Genomic DNA, 20,489 nt, shown 5'->3' on the forward strand with positions numbered 1-20,489 from the left:
AATTCCATGTTATCAAGTATGATTAGAAACCTCCATAATTTTCATGGCTCTATTTTTCAGATTGACGTATTATAAAGAGACATTATTGATGTTAGACGATCGTCTTTTGTCATTTCTTTGGCTTTTTCATTTAAAGCTCTAAGACTCCTCTCACGAATCCTGATATTCTTTCAACGTTTGCTTGGATTTCTCTTGTTTGGATTCCAATTTGTTTATTATGATTATCTATAGTAGATGATCTAATGTAGAATCTACGTATAGGACATTTTAAGACGGTTGCAAACTGATAATTGAGGAACTTTAGTCTTATATTCATCCGTTATTTATTCCGTAATCACAATTGATTTCAACAAAACCTAACCTAAGAAAGTAAAAAAAGCAAACATGCATAAAACCAAGTTATTATTCTTCCATTGTGCCGGTCAAGTACTGATTACGATGCGGGAATGACTCCAAATTGTTAATTACTAATGCTTCCAGTTATGTCTTTTTGCATTCATTGCAAAGCAATTTTTTCTTCAATAGAGAAAAAAGTTATTAATATATTTATACTTGTACGTCTTGCGGAGGAATCCAGTTTGCTAGTTTATTTCTAGTTTATTACTGCATAACTAGAATATTTTTTGTTCTTATAACGCCGAATCAGTATTCTTTCCTATTTTTTTTCTATTTGTGAGTCATTCTGTCCTCTATGAAGAAAAACCGATTTGAAATAACTAATATGAAACAGTTTCATTAAGTTTCTTGCTTTATCACATTGCGCACATGAATCACCCACAACTTTTGATAACTTCCAAAGCCTGAGATGGGCATCCATGAATCTGTAAGTTTCGACTTGTTTACACACACTGTAGAAATGTGGTATGTTCTCGCGTTATTCTGCACCCTCCCCTCCCCCTGACTTCCTTACAGTCTACGCGGTCACTGCATGATAAATACCATTTTTGTACGTCGATCAACTTCGGTTATTAAAATTTATTAAAAAACAAAGCTGGACGAACGAAAATTCCCTTCTATATCAGTTTAATTATGCAGTGCATAATTTATTTGTCTCGAGACAATTGTATTCAAATAGACTGAGAAAACACTAAACAGAACGACATTAATTTATGGTCGCATTTACTTATAGATCTTAAGAGTAACACTTCGCTCCTTCTACACATCACAATATGATGTCAACTGTGATTAAAAACGAAGAGGTCAAAAATTGCAAGGCAATTATAAGTTTTGAATTAGATAACAAAACTATAGAACCAAGTCAAATACTTTATTATATGTTAGATGGTAATAATTATCTGGCTAAAAAGTTTCTGCATAAGACTTTGAATTGAATTGATACCAGCCAAAATGTTTTTATCTCTTATGGCCTCTCATAAGCGGAACGGATATCTCCCGTAAACGAACAGCAGGTCGTGTCTCGAAGGGGGTCTGCTCACGGAAGATTCGACTGTATCCAGACATGCGTGCTGTTATCGCTCAAAAAAATTATTTCTTAAGCCCTTGGCAACCATTTTATTCATAATGTTATTAGTGGTACTGGGAATATTCGTGTTTCTGACTGAAAACAATGTTTGCTTGCGGAGTTTGACCAGGGCAGTGAGTTCAGTGAGATAATTTTAAGGAGCTGCTCCAGTTGCATAAAGCTCAGTGTAATGTGCCTGTGGGCAATATGCAAATTAGCAGCGGTTTGAAAATTCAACTCCCAATTATCCATTAACGACTACGGAAATTCCTTAATATTAGCCATTGTGGCTCTTTCATATCCCCCCGTCACTGTGACATAAGAGAATTAAAACAACTGAGGAACATAGTCATTTGTATTGTTGAAAGATCGCGATTTGTGTGTTTTCTTTGCTTTTTAAAACACTCTTTCTTCGATCTTTTTTATATTTATCGTGGAACAAGATATATCTTTGGTAAGGTGCCTTTTCTATCTCATTGAAAAATGCTTATCAGTTATCAATATTTAAGGCAACACAATTGAATGCGTTGTCAGCAGTGGGAGAAATTTCGAGTGCCAAAAATTTTCATTTTTGTACCTTTATCGTCGTAGAAAACGCTCTTCGGGGTTATCTTTCACAAGAATGAAAACGGGAAAGTTTGACGCTAGTTGTCGCAGCGTAGAAAGTAAGTACTTTGCTCCATTGATAAATGCACAATTTGACGAATTCATATTTGAGACGAATTGATGTATTTTGTCGGACTGGGAAGTGGGAAGTCGAAATTTTCATGAAGAAATGGGGATTTAAATGTGCTCTTCCCATATCGTTCTTTCAATACACGATTGCTTTGTTGAATGTCGGACGTTTTTGAAAAAGGTGACTTGGGTATTTTGCGTAAGGAAATTAATATAAATGAATATATAGCAGACCTCTGTTTTCGTACAACTTGTGTTATAGCATTCTGGTTCGAAATTTTTTTGTAAATGTACCTGTGTTCTGTTGATTGCACTATTTTATTCGTGTTTTATGATTATTTTGATCAAATTCTTTCAATATACAGTTGATATTATATAATTTTTAAGCAGAACTGGTTTAATATTTTTGGATGTACTCCAAACCACATGTCAAAACATTATTCTCGTATTCATTATTTCTTGACTCTCATTTTCAGTGCACGATACATACATCATATAAATTTCAAAGATACTTGTTTACAAATATCAGTTTTGTACGCGATTTAGACTTGCTGTTATTTTAAAATGTTGATAAAATATGATACAAAGTCGACCTATTGTGCCTTGTATTCTTTATCTACTTCAACATCTGTATGTTTATGACGCATGTTTTACACTGATGCTTGTTGACAAAATCAAACTTATCACATTACATAGCCATGTATATGTTAGTCAAAAGTTTATCATTGTCAAAGATTGAAAGAACGTGTTCCCAAATTAATGTCACTCGAATTTTGTCGAATTATGATTCAACCAGTCAGAAATAGTTATGATTTTAAGTGACAAAACAAAAATACAATTGATATCCTGAAGTAGAGATCAGTGATCTTGTAACAAATGTCGTGATATTTTGACTTTTTCCTCATTAATTCCCACCTATTTGGATTATATGCACTTGATACATCAGCAATGCTATTGCCCATGTAATGCCTACACCAGTTTTCTGCCTTTGTTTTGCTATGATTCCCATCATCATTTGTTGGTGTTTCTTCAATTTTAATTCTAGGAAAAAAATCTATTCAGCAATAGCTTTATCCTGTACATATGGGGAGGTGGTTAGGCGGTTACATAGATCTCCAAGGATCAGCTAAAGGATATTCAAGGGTCCAAAAAAGGGATATATATTTATATATATATGTTACATTATATGCATAAGCAGTTTGAAATCGCAAGTGTCTTGTTATTTGCTTAGAGCAAAAACTGAAATTATTTCATATGCACATAGTTATAATGTACGCCTTGTGCTTGACATAGCTACATGTAGGTTTTGACTCTTGTACTTTTTCTCCTCTATGTAAACTTGTAGTCTTGCTGTATGTAAACTGGTAGTCTTGCTGTATGTAAACTTGTAGTGTTGCTGTATGTAAACTTGTAGTCTTGCTGTATGTAAACTTGTAGTCTTGCTGTATGTAAACTTGTAGTCTTGCTGTATGTAAACTTGTAGTCTTGCTGTATGTAAACTTGTAGTCTTGCTATATGTAAACTTGTAGTCTTGCTGTATGTAAACATGTAGTCTTGCTGTATGTAAACTTGTAGTCTTGCTGTATGTAAACTTGTAGTCTTGCTGTATGTAAACTTGTAGTCTTGCTGTATGTAAACTTGTAGTCTTGCTGTATGTAAACTGGTAGTCTTGCTGTATGTAAACTTGTAGTGTTGCTGTATGTAAACTTGTAGTCTTGCTGTATGTAAACTTGTAGTCTTGCTGTATGTAAACTTGTAGTCTTGCTGTATGTAAACTTGTAGTCTTGCTGTATGTAAACTTGTAGTCTTGCTATATGTAAACTTGTAGTCTTGCTGTATGTAAACTTGTAGTCTTGCTGTATGTAAACTTGTAGTGTTGCTGTATGTAAACTTGTAGTCTTGCTGTATGTAAACTTGTAGTCTTGCTGTATGTAAATTTGTAGTCTTGCTGTATGTAAACTTGTAGTCTTGCTGTATGTAAACTTGTAGTCTTGCTGTATGTAAATTTGTAGTCTTGCTGTATGTAAACTTGTAGTGTTGCTATATGTAAACTTGTAGTCTTGCTATATGTAAACTTGTAGTCTTGCTGTATGTAAACTTGTAGTCTTGCTGTATGTAAACTTGTAGTCTTGCTGTATGTAAACTTGTAGTCTTGCTGTATGTAAACTTGTAGTCTTGCTGTATGTAAACTTGTAGTCTTGCTGCATGTAAACTTGTAGTCTTGCTGTATGTAAACTTGTAGTCTTGCTGTATGTAAACTTGTAGTCTTGCTGTATGTAAACTTGTAGTCTTGCTGTATGTAAACTTGTAGTCCTACTATATGTAAACTTGTAGTCTTGCTATATGTAAACTTGTAGTCTTGCTGTATGTAAACTTGTAGTGTTGCTATTTGTAAACTTGTAGTCTTGCTATATGTAAACTTGTAGTCTTGCTGTATGTAAACTTGTAGTCTTGCTGTATGTAAACTTGTAGTCTTGCTGTATGTAAACTTGTAGTCTTGCTATATGTAAACTTGTAGTATTGCTATATGTAAACTTGTAGTCTTGCCATATGTAAACTTGTATTCTTGCTATATGTAAACTTGTAGTCTTGCTGTATGTAAACATGTAGTCTTGCTGTATGTAAACTTGTAGACTTGCTGTATGTAAACTTGTAGTCTTGCTGTATGTAAACATGTAGTCTTTCTGTATAAACATGTACTTTTGCTATATGTAAACTAAGACTTTTTCTCTATTTAAACATTTACTTTTGCTTTATGTAAATCTTTTGCTGTATGTACGTAATTGTGCACTCTTGCTGTTTGTAAGTCTACCCAAGAATATAATTTAAGCTTGCTATAAGTACATGTGTGCACGAGATTGCGAAAAATTGCATAAAATTATATACTATACGTTGTAAGAAATTTTAAAGATATCTATTTGCATTTATCGTTTCAGTGAACTCATGCAACTCACAGTCGCCTATTGTTTTGGATACACCAGAAAGAGATGCAACCAACAACACTTCAGTGATTGAAATAACAGATGGTTTTGAATGGAATCTTAATCGAAGACGCCGTCATGATACTGTGGATAATGTAATACTATCTGGTAGTCCAAAAAGAGCTCGTGTTGATGTTCCATTTATTGATTTAACTGTTGACAATGATGATGATTCTACTACCAACAATAATAACTCAGATAGGTTTGTAATGTTCCCTCATTTTATTGATTTAACTGTTGACAATGATGATGATTCTACTACCATCAATAATAACTCAGATAGGTTTATAATGCTCCCTCATTTTATTGATTTAACTGTTGACAATGATGATGATTCTACTACCATCAATAATAACTCAGATAGGTTTGTAATGTTCCCTCATTTTATTGATTTAACTGTTGACAATGATGATGATTCTACTACCATCAATAATAACTCAGATAGGTTTGTAATGCTCCCTCATTTTATTGATTTAACTGTTGACAATGATGATGATTCTACTACCATCAATAATAACTCAGATAGGTTTGTAATGCTCCCTCATTTTATTGATTTAACTGTTGACAATGATGACGATTCTACTACCATCAATAATAACTCAGATTGGTTTATAATGCTGCCTCATTTTATTGATTTAACTGTTGACAATGATGATGATTCTACTGCCAACAATAAAACTCAGATAGGTTTGTAATGTTCCCTCATTTTATTGATTTAACTGTTGACAATGATGATGATTCTACTGCCAACAATACAACTCAGATAGGTTTGTAATGTTCCCTCATTTTATTGATTTAACTGTTGGCAATGATGATTATTCTACTGCCAACAATAATAACTCAGATAGGTTTGTAATGTTCCCTCATTTTATTGATTTAACTGTTGACAATGATGATGATTCTACTACCATCAATAATAACTCAGATAGGTTTGTAATGCTCCCTCATTTTATTGATTTAACTGTTGACGATGATGATGATTCTACTACCATCAATAATAATTCAGATAGGTTTGTAATGCTCCCTCATTTTATTGATTTAACTGTTGACAATGATGACGGTTCTACTACCATCAATAATAACTCAGATTGGTTTATAATGCTGCCTCATTTTATTGATTTAACTGTTGACAATGATGATGATTCTACTACCATCAATAATAACTCAGATAGGTTTGTAATGCTCCCTCATTTTATTGATTTAACTGTTGACAATGATGATGATTCTACTACCATCAATAATAATTCAGATAGGTTTGTAATGCTCCCTCATTTTATTGATTTAACTGTTGACAATGATGATGATTCTACTACCAACAATAATAACTCAGATAGGTTTGTAATGCTCCCTCATTTTATTGATTTAACTGTTGACAATGATGATGATTCTACAACCAACAATAATAACTCAGATAGGTTTGTAATGCTCCCTCATTTTATTGATTTAACTGTTGACAATGATGATGATTCTACTACCATCAATAATAATTCAGATAGGTTTGTAATGCTCCTCATTTTATTGATTTAACTGTTGACAATGATGACGATTCTACTACCATCAATAATAACTCAGATTGGTTTATAATGCTGCCTCATTTTATTGATTTAACTGTTGACAATGATGATGATTCTACTGCCAACAATAAAACTCAGATAGGTTTGTAATGTTCCCTCATTTTATTGATTTAACTGTTGACAATGATGATGATTCTACTGCCAACAATACAACTCAGATAGGTTTGTAATGTTCCCTCATTTTATTGATTTAACTGTTGGCAATGATGATTATTCTACTGCCAACAATAATAACTCAGATAGGTTTGTAATGTTCCCTCATTTTATTGATTTAACTGTTGACAATGATGATGATTCTACTACCATCAATAATAACTCAGATAGGTTTGTAATGCTCCCTCATTTTATTGATTTAACTGTTGACGATGATGATGATTCTACTACCATCAATAATAATTCAGATAGGTTTGTAATGCTCCCTCATTTTATTGATTTAACTGTTGACAATGATGACGGTTCTACTACCATCAATAATAACTCAGATTGGTTTATAATGCTGCCTCATTTTATTGATTTAACTGTTGACAATGATGATGATTCTACTACCATCAATAATAACTCAGATAGGTTTGTAATGCTCCCTCATTTTATTGATTTAACTGTTGACAATGATGATGATTCTACTACCATCAATAATAATTCAGATAGGTTTGTAATGCTCCCTCATTTTATTGATTTAACTGTTGACAATGATGATGATTCTACTACCAACAATAATAACTCAGATAGGTTTGTAATGCTCCCTCATTTTATTGATTTAACTGTTGACAATGATGATGATTCTACAACCAACAATAATAACTCAGATAGGTTTGTAATGTTCCCTCATTTTATTGATTTAACTGTTGACAATGATGATGATTCTACTGCCAACAATAATAACTCAGATAGGTTTGTAATGCTCCCTCATTTTATTGATTTAACTGTTGACAATGATGATGATTCTACAACCAACAATAATAACTCAGATAGGTTTGTAATGTTCCCTCATTTTATTAATTTAACTGTTGACATTGATGATGATTCTACTGCCAACAATAATGACTCAGATAGGTTTGTAATGCTCCCTCATTTTATTGATTTAACTGTTGACAATGATAATGATTCTACTACCATCAATAATAACTCAGATAGGTTTGTAATGTTCCCTCATTTTATTGATTTAACTGTTGACAATGATGATGATTCCACTACCAACAATAATAACTCAGAGTTAATTCCTTATGTACCAGATTCTAATACCTTAAGTACCATTAAATTCCTTACTACGAGAAATATTGGAGTTGGCGGGAAGCAGTTGCCCCCCCCATTCCAAATCACCCCCCCCCCATATGCTACATACGTGTATATTCTTTCAGGGGGAAAGGTGAATACTCACATGATTTTTCCCCCCGCGTTGCAAAATGTGCAATGTCACATTTTGCAAGCAGGACAAGATTTCATACCTTTTTTTGACATTTTTTTACTTTACTAAAAATGTGATTCTAATTAAAGATATTTGTATTTACTTGCAGTTTGTATATCGCTCTGGAAAGTCCGTACTATACTGAAATGATGCGCAGTCACTACTTACCCGAGCAAAGACTGCGCATCAGACGAACATTACGTTCACGTACGGGATCGCATCACTCCAGACAACAAATTGAAGACAGTGACCACCAATCCGGAAGACATCAAGCGTCATCATCAAACATCAATCACCGTCAAGCATTTGACTCGACGATACTTGTTGATGACGTAAGTTTTATTATGAAATAATCAGTTACGTAGTTCTGTTACGTAGCAGCATTTGACTCGACGATACTTGTTGATGACGTGAGTTTTATTATGAAATAATCAGTTACGTAGTTCTGTTACGTAGCAGCATTCGACTCGACGATACTTGTTGATGACGTAAGTTTTATTATGAAATAATCAGTTACGTAGTTCTGTTACGTAGCTTGTTTTGGCCATTCCAATTTCCATATGTTAAAACCATTGAACTGAAATACATGGAACGCTACCTGTTGTATAAAACCCTAATAATTTTTGAAGCGGTGATTTTACCCCTGACACGCGTGTGTAGTCAATCAATTATTACTCCGCGAGAGAATCTCGAAATACTACACACGCGTGTCTGGGGTAAAATCTCGCGTGTCTGTGTGTAAGATTTGGCTTCAATTATTTGCTCCAGGTAGCATGTGATGTATTTTAGTTCTATGATTAAAATGCAAAAATATTGATGACGACATGACGTAGTGGAATTTCGAGAAAAATTTATTAGAAAAGGATTATAGGCTAGGGCAAAGAGTTTTGGGTCAGGATTTAGTTTAGGATTACAGGCTAGGGCAAAGAGTTTTTGGCCAAGATTGAGCTTAGGATTGAAGACTAGGGAAAAGAGTTTTGGGCTCGGATTAAGTATAAATATTCTTACTAGCAGTGGAATAATTTGATCAATTTCAAAAGATATATTTCGTTTCTTTAGGATGATAATGTTAGTCCGCATGATAACGTAACTCGTCCTAGCTGCAGTGTTGTGAATAATCCCTGTTCAATTTCATCAAGTTTAACTTCATCTTTAAATCACAACGATAGACATCAAATAGCATCAAATAATGGTTATCCCTCACAGGTTTGTACCGTTAATCGTGTTGTGGATGTATTTAAATATCTACATTTGTCGCAATTTAAGGTGTTTGCCATATATTTTTCGTATTATGATGCCTGCTTTCTTTCCATTGACAAAGGTTTGCCACAAGATGCAATATTTGTTTGATTTTAGTTATTCAGTTCACTTCTGTTAACACGTTCAATTTTAACCCGTTATAATTTTTTCTATGAAATGTTGCATGGTGCTTTGTGTTTACAAGACTGTAACCTGCTGTATGTTGAGAAAATTGTTAAAAAAATGATGTGTTATCAACGTGATTGGCTACTGTATCTGAAATGTCGAGGAAAATTTACAACAACTTTTAAGTTTAAAATAAGCAATTTATCTTGTCTTTGATGTTTATAACATGGTTCTTTTCGGGTATTCATAAATCATGTCATCAAATGTCGGTGAACTGCCCTGTTGTTTTACTGATGATACCATTATAATACATGGACTAATTACCTGCAGTATATTAATTTGACGTAATTTCATAATAAAGACTTCCATTTTTAAATGAAACAAGTGGAGTGCACTTTTGATCAATTATGTATTATGTATGTATTGTTTTAGGATGTCAGTCAAATTGAGTATGACAGACGTGGAAATCGGAGTATATTTGCCACAACCTGTCGGACGATACTACGAAATAATCGTCGTTTACGTGAATCAGATTGTCTCGAACGAATACCGTCTTTTTCTAGTTCCTCAGCCGATTATCTCCCTAGAACTATACATGTAAGTATAATCGTGGATAGGGAAACATACATTCATGGATAGAAAAACATACATTTATGGATAGAAAAACATGCATTCATGGATAGAAAAACATACATTTATGGATAGAAAAACATGCATTTATGGAGAGAAAAACATACATTTATGGATAGAAAAACATACATTTATGGATAGAAAAACATACATTCATGGATAGAAAAACATACATTTATGGGTAGAAAAACATGCATTCATGGTTAGGAAAACGTCATACATTAAAAATAGTCTAATTTTCTAACTTTGAGCCCGAAACAGTTAAAAAAATTACTCTTTTGAATTATGAAGTACATTGCAAAAGTGTTCAAAATCGACTTAGCTATCCAAATTACTCGAATACGAAAATATGATGTAGGTGCGTATCTTAAATGTTCATTGGTATGGTGACGTAGACATAAACATGCGGCAAAATAAAGAAAGTAAGCTGGTTTACCAAACGTAGGTGACGTAAAGCTCGGCATCCAGCAACACGAAAATGGAAAGGCTTTGAATGATTTTTGCAAGATCTATCATACATTGCCGACGAATCTTAATTCATTAAAATATCTGTTGCACATTACTAGCGTGTGTACACTTAACATAAAAACATGCATACGTATTAAAGTAAATGGTTTTAATCCGGGAGTATCGTTACATGTTTGTAAATGTAGATCGTCCAGGTTGGTATAGTCCTGAGAAGGACTGTTTTTGTTGTTGTTGACTGACTGTTTTGTTGTTTGTTGTTGTTGACTGACGTTTCGACAACCTTAGCGGTAGTCATCTTCAGAGTCAAAATGTATTTTGTCAGTTATTTTGACTCTGAAGATGACTACCGCTAAGGCTGTCGAAACGTCAGTCAACAACAACATAAACAATCCTTCTCAGGACTATACCAACCTGGACGATCTACATCTACAAACATACATACCTACGTAACCTTTATAATCTTTGTAGGAACTATAGATCTATAGACCAAAGACCATGACCAGCCGACAATTTAAAGAAGTATAATATAAAACAAATTCCGAAGAAACAAGTCATCTTGAGATTGCAAAATATGAATCAAAACAAGACGAGAAGTAAACTGTAAATTTTCGACTTTATTTCAAAGTCATTCTGTCTGAGGATGACTTTGAAATAAAGTCGAAAATTTTATTTATAGATCTCTAGATATATCTATTGCCTGTGTAATAGTAAAATGCCAATGATTATCAACCGCTACTTTTTGTTTGAGTCAATCTCACAATACATCAAAGTGTTTTTGTTCATATTTAGACTCGTGGAAGTCACGAGAACAATGCGAGCACACCTCGTGACAGCCTTCCCCGGTCGGACTCCAATAGAGTTGAAAATAACTCCGTGCGTCTAGTAAGTTGTTTATAATTTTGATGAGATATCCATGAAATAATTCAAGATATTATCATTTCTTATAAATCATTCCATTGTTATGGTTGTTTTGTTGAGCATTTGTTATTGCTATAACACATTGCACTACAACACATTGTAGTTATTGCATATGGACATTTACGTCAGTCTGTGTTCTACAATACTATGTACTATAATACACTGTACCACAACACATTGTACTTACCACATATAGACATTTAAGTCAGCCTGTGTACTACAAAACTATGTACTATAATACACTGTACTACAACACATTGTACTTACCACATATAGACATTTAAGTCAACCTGTGTACTACAATACTATGTACTATAATACACTGTACCACAACACATTGTACTTACCACATATAGACATTTAAGTCAGCCTGTGTACTACAATACTATGTACTATAATACACTGTACTACAACACATTGTACTTACCACATATAGACATTTAAGTCAGCCTGTGTACTACAAAACTATGTACTATAATACACTGTACTACAACACATTGTACCACATATAGACATTTAAGTCAGCCTGTGTACTACAATACTATGTACTATAATACACTGTACTACAACACATTGTACTTACCACATATAGACATTTAAGTCAGCCTGTGTACTACAATACTATGTACTATAATACACTGTACTACAACACATTGTACTTACCACATATAGACATTTAAGTCAACCTGTGTACTACAATACTATGTACTATAATACACTGTACCACAACACATTGTACTTACCACATATAGACATTTAAGTCAGCCTGTGTACTACAATACTATGTACTATAATACACTGTACTACAACACATTGTACTTACCACATATAGACATTTAAGTCAGTCTGTGTACTACAAAACTATGTACTATAATACACTGTACCACAACACATTGTACTTACCACATATAGACATTTAAGTCAACCTGTGTACTACAATACTATGTACTATAATACACTGTACCACAACACATTGTACTTACCACATATAGACATTTATGTCAGCCTGTGTACTACAATACTATGTACTATAATACAGTGTACTACAACACATTGTACTTACCACATATAGACATTTAAGTCAGCCTGTGTACTACAATACTATGTACTATAATACACTGTACCGCAACACATTGTACTTACCACAAATAGACATTTAAATTTAACGTTTGGATGACTATACTTAAAAAGTGCCAATTGTGGCATCGCCACGTCTATAATTGGGGGTGTTCAGTCATGTTGTGTAGTATTAAGTACCTTCGAAATCAATTGCTTTTCATGGATCATCCCATGCACATGTACATAAATATCCCCTGCCCTTTAGTCCCTCATGCCTTTATTGAGCTGATACCAAGGCGATTTTCTGAATCATCATTTTTTCTTCATATTTTTATATCGACGGTTGCATACCTATAAAACTTACCATCTGCAGTAAATAATGACAAACTAAACCATCATAAACTTGTTTGTTGTCCACTGTATATATTATCCCTGGATTATGATAAAGAGACTGAGACCTTTGCCATTTCTTATATCTTATGAGTTCTTAAACTGGCGCACTTCATGAAATATTGTTACATCGTTGTAAAAATTTCTTCAACCTTGTTGTCTTTTAAATCTAGAACATTCGGACGTCATCTCAAATGGAGAGAAATTACCGACCATATGATTTTCCTGAATTTATGCTACCCGCCTTATTGTAAGTACATCACTGTTTTATCTTGTTACTTCATGTTATGCTTTGTATTATGCATCTTCGGTTATTTTAATCTTTAAAAACGTGTACGTACAAGGGGTGTAACCATTTAAGAAATAAAGATGTTTATGTGTTTGCCCAGGCTTATGAAAATTTAGCAGACCTGTGGGAGAACTCGAGAGCAGATCAGTTAAAGCCCGAGACCAAACGTCCAGAAAGCAAACCCTTCCCATCTTCCCATGTGTATGCAAATCATTTTTATTACTTAAAAATCCGATGTTTGATAACTCCAGGAATTTAGAATGACTTCGTACGAAAAATTCATTTTGCTAATTCATTATTTGTTCGGAAAAAAGTTTCGCCGTTCACATACTATATAGCAGAAATATGATTTTTAAAGTGGAGGTATAGTTTAGGAGAACTTCGTTTAATCTTTATCACCTTTATTGATTGTGAATGAAATATTAATTAATTATTTGCGATAGAGTCCTCGGTGAATAAGAGCTTAGTCTTGTATGTATGACGTAATAGTTCCTGTGACGTAATAGTTCCTGTGACGTAATAGTTCCTGTGATTATTTAAGGTCTTGGTTTCCCGAATCAAGCGCTCGTCATTTTCCTAACATGGATGAAGATCGAGAAGATTATGAGGTAGGGATTTATAAAATGGTTTTCTTCAGCTATTGTAAAATACTACATAAAATAATTATGCCTCGTAAACTCAAGGTTACTGTCCGAGTAACATACAAAGTGTACTATTTTGGTTTTATTTCAAAATCATCTTCAGAAAGAATGATATTTCACTATAAACTGGCTGTTACTTCCATATTTATACACAGAGTAATGGATCTTAAATTACGATAAGAGTAATGCGCACTTTATCTCATTCTCATTGCAATAGCACAAAATATACATACCCCGGGCAAAATCTACCGGATATTGGATGCTATCGGATGTCAAAATTTACGTATCGGGGGGCACATCCTTAGAAACCACTTGACTACGTACATGTGGTGTAGAGATTTAAGTAATTTATCATATCGTTATTAAAATTTAGTATCGTTTTTTTGTTTCTTTTCCCTGTAGGCGCTGTGGACTTTAACAGAGAGACTAGGACAGGTTAAACCACGAGGCTTATCAAAAGCAGGTACTTAACAAGTTGAACAATTCTCAATGTTGTTGCATACCTTGGGTACGCACATGATGTGTTGCATAGAACTTTGCCGACGCGACAAGTAAAAATAGTAAAATTTAAACATGATTAATGAAATCTTTTTTTTATTACATTTTTATTACATGTTTGTAAATGTAGATCGTCCAGGTTGGTATAGTCTTGAGAAGGACTGTTTTTGTTGTTGTTGACTGACGTTTCGACAACCTTAGCGGTAGTCATCTTCAGAGTCAAATGAGGAGTAAACGTCAGGTTAGCCGTATTTGTTATCTGGCTCTTTCGTCATTGTATTGTGTGTACAGGAAATGTGTATTGTCATTTACTCCTCATTTGACTCTGAAAATGGCTACCGCTAAGGATGTCGAAACGTTAGTCAACAACAACAAAAACAGTCCTTCTCAGGACTATACCAACCAGGACGATCTACATTTACAAACATGTAATGATACTCCCGGGTTCAAACCATTTACTTTACATTTATATTATTTAGAAATGGAGGATATTCCAGCATTTCGTTACGGTACTGCATCAAAAGATTCATCTAATCGTTCCTGTGTCATTTGTATGATGAACTATAGCAACCGAGAAAAATTACGTCGCTTACCGTGTAGTCACGATTTTCATGCGAAGTGTATCGATCGCTGGCTCAAGGTAACATTGTTTGTCGCAAGTATTTAACTTGGAATATGTTACTCCCGCTCTGGAGGGACTTTAATGGCTTTCGGCTCGTGTTTGGCGACATTCCTTTATTTTTTGATCCGGTCATTCAAAACGGAAATTGTTTTCCGACTGTACTCCAGAATAGGCATCTTGTTTGATTATATTTTAGGGGATAGTCAGGTATAGTTTAGGACAAAATGATGCCTGGTGGTGGTTAGGGTTAAGGTGAAAGTTATATATCGTTCTTGTTGTTCATTATATAGTAGTAGGGGATAGTCAGGTATAGTTTAGGACAATGTGATGCCTGGTGGTGGTTAGGGTTAAGGTGAAAGTTATATATCGTTCTTGTTGTTCATTATATACGTAGTAGGGGATAGTCAGGTATCGTTTAGGATAAAATGATGCTTGGTGGGGTGTTGGGCTAGAGTTAGGGTTGTATATCGTTCTTGTTGGTCATTAAAAGGTAGGGGATAGTCAGGTATAGTTTAGGACAAAATGATGCCTGGTGGTGGTTAGGGTTCAGGTGAAAGTTATATATCGTTCTTGTTGTTCATTATATACGTAGTAGGGGATAATCAGGTATCGTTTAGGATAAAATGATGCTTGGTGGGGTGTTGGGCTAGAGTTAGAGTTGTATATCGTTCTTGTTGGTCATTAAAAGGTAGGGGATAGTCAGGTATAGTTTAGGACAAAATGATGCCTGGTGGTGGCTAGGGTTAAGGTGAAAGTTATATATCGTTCTTGTTGTTCATTATATACGTAGTAGGGGATAGTCAGGTATAGTTTAGGACAAAATGATGCTTGGTGAGGTGTTGGGCTAGAGTTATAGTTGTATATCGTTCTTGTTGGTCATTAAAAGGTAGGGATAGTCAGGTATAGTTTAGGACAAAATGATGCCTGGTGGTGGTTAGGGTTAAGGTGAAAGTTATATATCGTTCTTGTTGTTCATTATATACGTAGTAGGGGATAATCAGGTATCGTTTAGGATAAAATGATGCTTGGTGGGGTGTTGGGCTAGAGTTAGAGTTGTATATCGTTCTTGTTGGTCATTAAAAGGTAGGGGATAGTCAGGTATAGTTTAGGACAAAATGATGCCTGGTGGTGGTTAGGGTTAAGGTGAAAGTTATATATCGTTCTTGTTGTTCATTATATACGTAGTAGGGGATAGTCAGGTATAGTTTAGGACAAAATGATGCTTGGTGAGGTGTTGGGCTAGAGTTATAGTTGTATATCGTTCTTGTTGGTCATTAAAAGGTAGGGGATAGTCAGGTATAGTTTAGGACAAAATGATGCCTGGTGGTGGTTAGGTTAAGGTGAAAGTTATATATCGTTCTTGTTGTTCATTATATACGTAGTAGGGGATAGTCAGGTATAGTTTAGGACAAAATGATGCTTGGTGAGGTGTTGGGCTAGAGTTATAGTTGTATATCGTTCTTGTTGGTCATTAAAAGGTAGGGGATAGTCAGGTATAGTTTAGGACAAAATGATGCCTGGTGGTGGTTAGGGTTAAGGTTAAAGTTATATATCGTTCTTGTTACTCATTATATACGTAGTAGGGGATAGTGAGGTATCGTTTAAGACAATGTGATGCCTGGTGGTGGTTAGGGTTAAGGTTAAAGTTAAAGTTATATATCGTTCTTGTTGGTCATTATATACGTAGTTGGGGATAGTCAGGTATAGTTTAGGACAAAATGATGCTTGATGGGGTTAGGGTTTTCAAAATATGTTAAATTAGCTACAAGAACTCTTCAAATATTTTGTATTTTTTTAGAACAACCGGTCTTGTCCTATTTGCCGTAAGAATGTTACGGAGAAATAGAGAAGAGATTTGCACTCTATCTTTAATTACTACGCGTCGCAATTGCTGTATAATCCAACAGTCTGTAGAAAAAAATATATACAAACAATTAAAAACTTCGCGTTTTTTACGAATAAACACTTATATTACTTACAAATTCTAAAAAAACGTCGACCTTACGAAATACTTGAAATTATGATGTAATTGAAGAGCATGCAGTGAGTTTGACAGCAAATATTGCGTTGGGAGACTGGTGAGGACTCTATCATTCTTATCCTTCATTTTAAATACCTAATATGTAACTTGCATGGTAAGATTGGAGAGCATTTGACGTAGTTATCTATCGAAGAAAACGAGTGTAATTTTCGTATTATTATGCATGTGAATTAATGAATATAGTATATAGTTGATAATAAAACTAATCATATGTTTTGGGTTCAACTAAAGAATGGCGAATAATTTGCGCAAATTGCAAACGAGATTAATGGTCTTTTCGGTTTAAGTAAGAACGAAATGATGTTTGCTGTGTTTGCACAGGCTTTTGCAAACCGAGGAGACCTTTGAGAGAACTTGAGAGCAGATCAGTGCAAGCCCGTGACCAAAGGTCGAGGGCTGCACCTGGTCCAGAGTTTTCAACTGTCCCCCATTTATATTTTGGAAAGGGTCTTAAGAAGACGCATTAGAAATTACGAAAGAAGCTCATGATATTAACGAAAATCTTACAAAATTTGCACAACTCCACCGCTGTACAGGGAAGCTAAATGCTCTACTTAGGATTTACGCTTTCTGTGTTGTCAGCCGATTGCTAAAGTTTCTTATCACTTTTGAATACGAGCAAACAATATTTCTTGAGAAATTCGTTTGAGAACGAAGAACAAGTGATAATGTGGTGTTAATTACTCCTGTTCTGGAGGGGCACAATTTCTTTAAAATTCCTATATGAAAACAAGGAATATCATCGATATTTTGACTTTGTCGTTTACAAATTTTTACAGCTTCCTTTCCATGAGAGATTATAGCGCTGCAATTTGGCATTTGAGAGGATTTAGCTTTCATACTTTTGCAAATAGTACTTGTAACGCTACTCTCCTGTTGATATTTAATAAAACTACTTAATATTTCTCAAATGTGCGATGGGAATATTGCTCCAAACACATGGGAACACTCAGTGCTGGAGAACTAAATGTATCAGATGGGTGGCTCTCTTGACGTTTTTGTAAATAGTGCCCTTTTAAAATTACCCATTTTAAAGGTAGAAGGGGGGCACCTCCCGCAAGCGCCGCCCCACTTCTACAGCATGCGGAATTGTTGAATGCCCTGCCAAAAAAGTTCATGTCGATGTATTATCATGTACAACTGTCTAATTTAAATTTTGTTTCTTTAACGCCTAGATCTTTCTATAAAATACGTAGCTAGTGCATAGAAAAACGCAAGTACTTTTTATTCTAAAAATAATTTATTCGATTCAATTTTCTAATATTTTATTGCGTTTTGAAAGGTGCTCTATGATACGTACAAGATATTTGCTGTTTCAATTTTTTTATCGACCGCTGACCAAATATGCAAATGTTAAAGTAAGCCCGCGCTTTCTTGCTTTCAGCATGGAGGGGGTAAGCAGCATACGAGAGCGACTATATATGCATTAGTTGTGAGGATGGCGCACGGATTATTTCATTAAAAATGTCGGAGAATTTCAAAATTTTGAATGTTTCTTGTAAATTAATTAAAACACCTTATAAAATAAGTATTGTATATGACAATCATTAGTACAAACGTTGACATGAGAAAGATCATACTACTGAACGTTGTACCTCACACTGTACTGTTACTGTACCTGAACTTTTTGCATGGAAACTCCACTGAATGTATGTCAGCACCTCAGCACATTTCATGTGTTTATGTCACAATGATAACTCAGCAAAAATAGCAGACATTATAATCATTGAATACTCGGGGAAAACCTTGACTTAATTATTATAACTATAGTTCCATAAGAGTCCTCACGATCGGGCCACCCGTAATAGAGACCTATTTCAAATTCCGAGGTTCAAAACATCAACGGGCCAACGCACATTTTCATATAGGGCAGTCAAATTGTGGAACAATTTAGACAAAGATGTGAAAAATTCCAAGTCTCTTGATTCTTTTAAGAAAGCTTTAAAAGATCTTTTGTAGTTCCATCTTGTAATGTTACTTTTATCTTTAAAATCCTTTTAATAATAATCTTTTTTACATACATTTATAAGACAAATATGTATATGTAATTTTGTAAATAGCTACTGAAAAGCCCTATAGGGAGTACCTATCGTTAGTCATTAAAGTTCATTAAAGTTCATTAAAGATACTTATTGAAAAATATATAAATACACACATACACACACGGAGGTATGTATGTGTCAAAATGCATCACCTTAATCATTGAAAGTTGCGCCATGAACATTTTAACCTTCATTAAAGTAAATATCACAAGAGCACGTGCCAAAGATATATTGCTGTAAGCTTTGGTTTGTCGACTTGTCTTCATCAACATGATGAAATGACGTGTTATGAAAACGTTAATGTATGATGACGAGCATAAACCGTTCCATGTAGACAATAAACTGATCACTCTTCATGTCTTTAAAACTTTGAAAATAAGAAGTTTGATATTTGCAATACCGTATTTGACTTATTTATAATTATGACGTTTTTACTTGCAATTCATAGTTAAGTTGGTAATCTTATTAAAATTTTTAAGAATATTTTAATAATTAAGAATATTTTCGTATCAGGCAATGTTTACGAGCGATATTCTTCACACTGGAAACGCTAAGAATCGAATTGTTAGGCGAGAAGTAGAATGCCTTCATAAACTGTAAATGCAAAAATCTGACTCATTAGACTCATTAATACAATAATTATGCAAGTGCACAGGTAATTTCTATTTCTACTCTTAAGTTTCTGCAATTTTTCGTGAAGATATCACTCGATGCGTTTGTTAGTCATCAAAATTAGCTGCTAGGAATGGTATTTACAGAACCGGATTTCTAAAATATGACAGTTAAGAAAATATATAAAGGGGCTTTTAGTTATCTAATTTTCAATAAAATATTTTGATTATATAGATTATGTACTCTAGACAACTGAAAAAGAGTTAATCGGCAGAATGTAGGAATCGATCTAGATCTCTTGTTCATTTTTTCGCAATGACCTTTGTTAGTCTGGTCTACATGTGTTCAGTTGATGCAACTTTACTTGTGAAACGCTCTCTCTCTCGTTGAGACAGTAACACACTGCAGTCTGGTCTACATGTGTTCAGTTGATGCAACTTTACGTGTGAAACGCTTTCTCTCTCGTTGAGACAGTAACACACTGTAGTCTGGTCTAGATGTGTTCAGTTGATGCAACTTTACGTGTGAAACGCTCTCTCTCTCGTTAAGACAGTAACACACTGTAGTCTGGTCTACATGTGTTCAGTTGATGCAACCTTACTGGTGAAACGCTCTCTCGTTGAGACAGTAACACACTGTAGTCTGGTCTACATGTGTTCAGTTGATGCAACTTTACGTGTGAAACGCTTTCTCTCTTGTTGAGACAGTAACACACTGTAGTCTGGTCTACATGTGTTCAGTTGATGCAACTTTACGTGTGAAACGCTCTCTCTCGTTGAGACAGTAACACACTGTAGTCTGGTCTACATGTGTTCAG

At 34.3% G+C, this 20,489-nt stretch overlaps 1 protein-coding gene across 2 annotated transcripts; it reads left to right on the forward strand.

Annotated features, from left to right (window-relative positions):
- The first annotated feature begins 1,751 nt into the window (after positions 1 to 1,751).
- LOC124454270 (uncharacterized protein DDB_G0273453/DDB_G0273565-like) lies at positions 1,752 to 17,248 on the forward strand. 2 transcript variants are annotated; one of them, XM_047005092.1, is made up of 12 exons: positions 1,752 to 1,916; positions 2,054 to 2,127; positions 5,074 to 5,320; positions 8,207 to 8,429; positions 9,157 to 9,303; positions 9,895 to 10,059; positions 11,350 to 11,442; positions 13,101 to 13,177; positions 13,758 to 13,824; positions 14,260 to 14,320; positions 14,835 to 14,995; positions 16,776 to 17,248. In XM_047005092.1, the coding sequence occupies exons 2-12, from the start codon at positions 2,085 to 2,087 to the stop codon at positions 16,821 to 16,823; spliced, it is 1,332 nt and encodes a 443-aa protein (XP_046861048.1). In that variant the 5' UTR covers positions 1,752 to 1,916; positions 2,054 to 2,084; the 3' UTR covers positions 16,824 to 17,248. The 2 variants fall into 2 exon arrangements, with proteins under 2 accessions (XP_046861048.1, XP_046861046.1); XM_047005090.1 differs by lacking the exons at positions 1,752 to 1,916; positions 2,054 to 2,127; positions 5,074 to 5,320 and adding an exon at positions 6,925 to 7,664.
- The last annotated feature ends 3,241 nt before the right edge of the window (positions 17,249 to 20,489 follow it).

The sequence above is a fragment of the Xenia sp. Carnegie-2017 genome, unplaced genomic scaffold (genome assembly GCF_021976095.1).
Source record: "Xenia sp. Carnegie-2017 unplaced genomic scaffold, XeniaSp_v1 HiC_scaffold_3, whole genome shotgun sequence".
NCBI lineage: Eukaryota > Metazoa > Cnidaria > Anthozoa > Malacalcyonacea > Xeniidae > Xenia > Xenia sp. Carnegie-2017.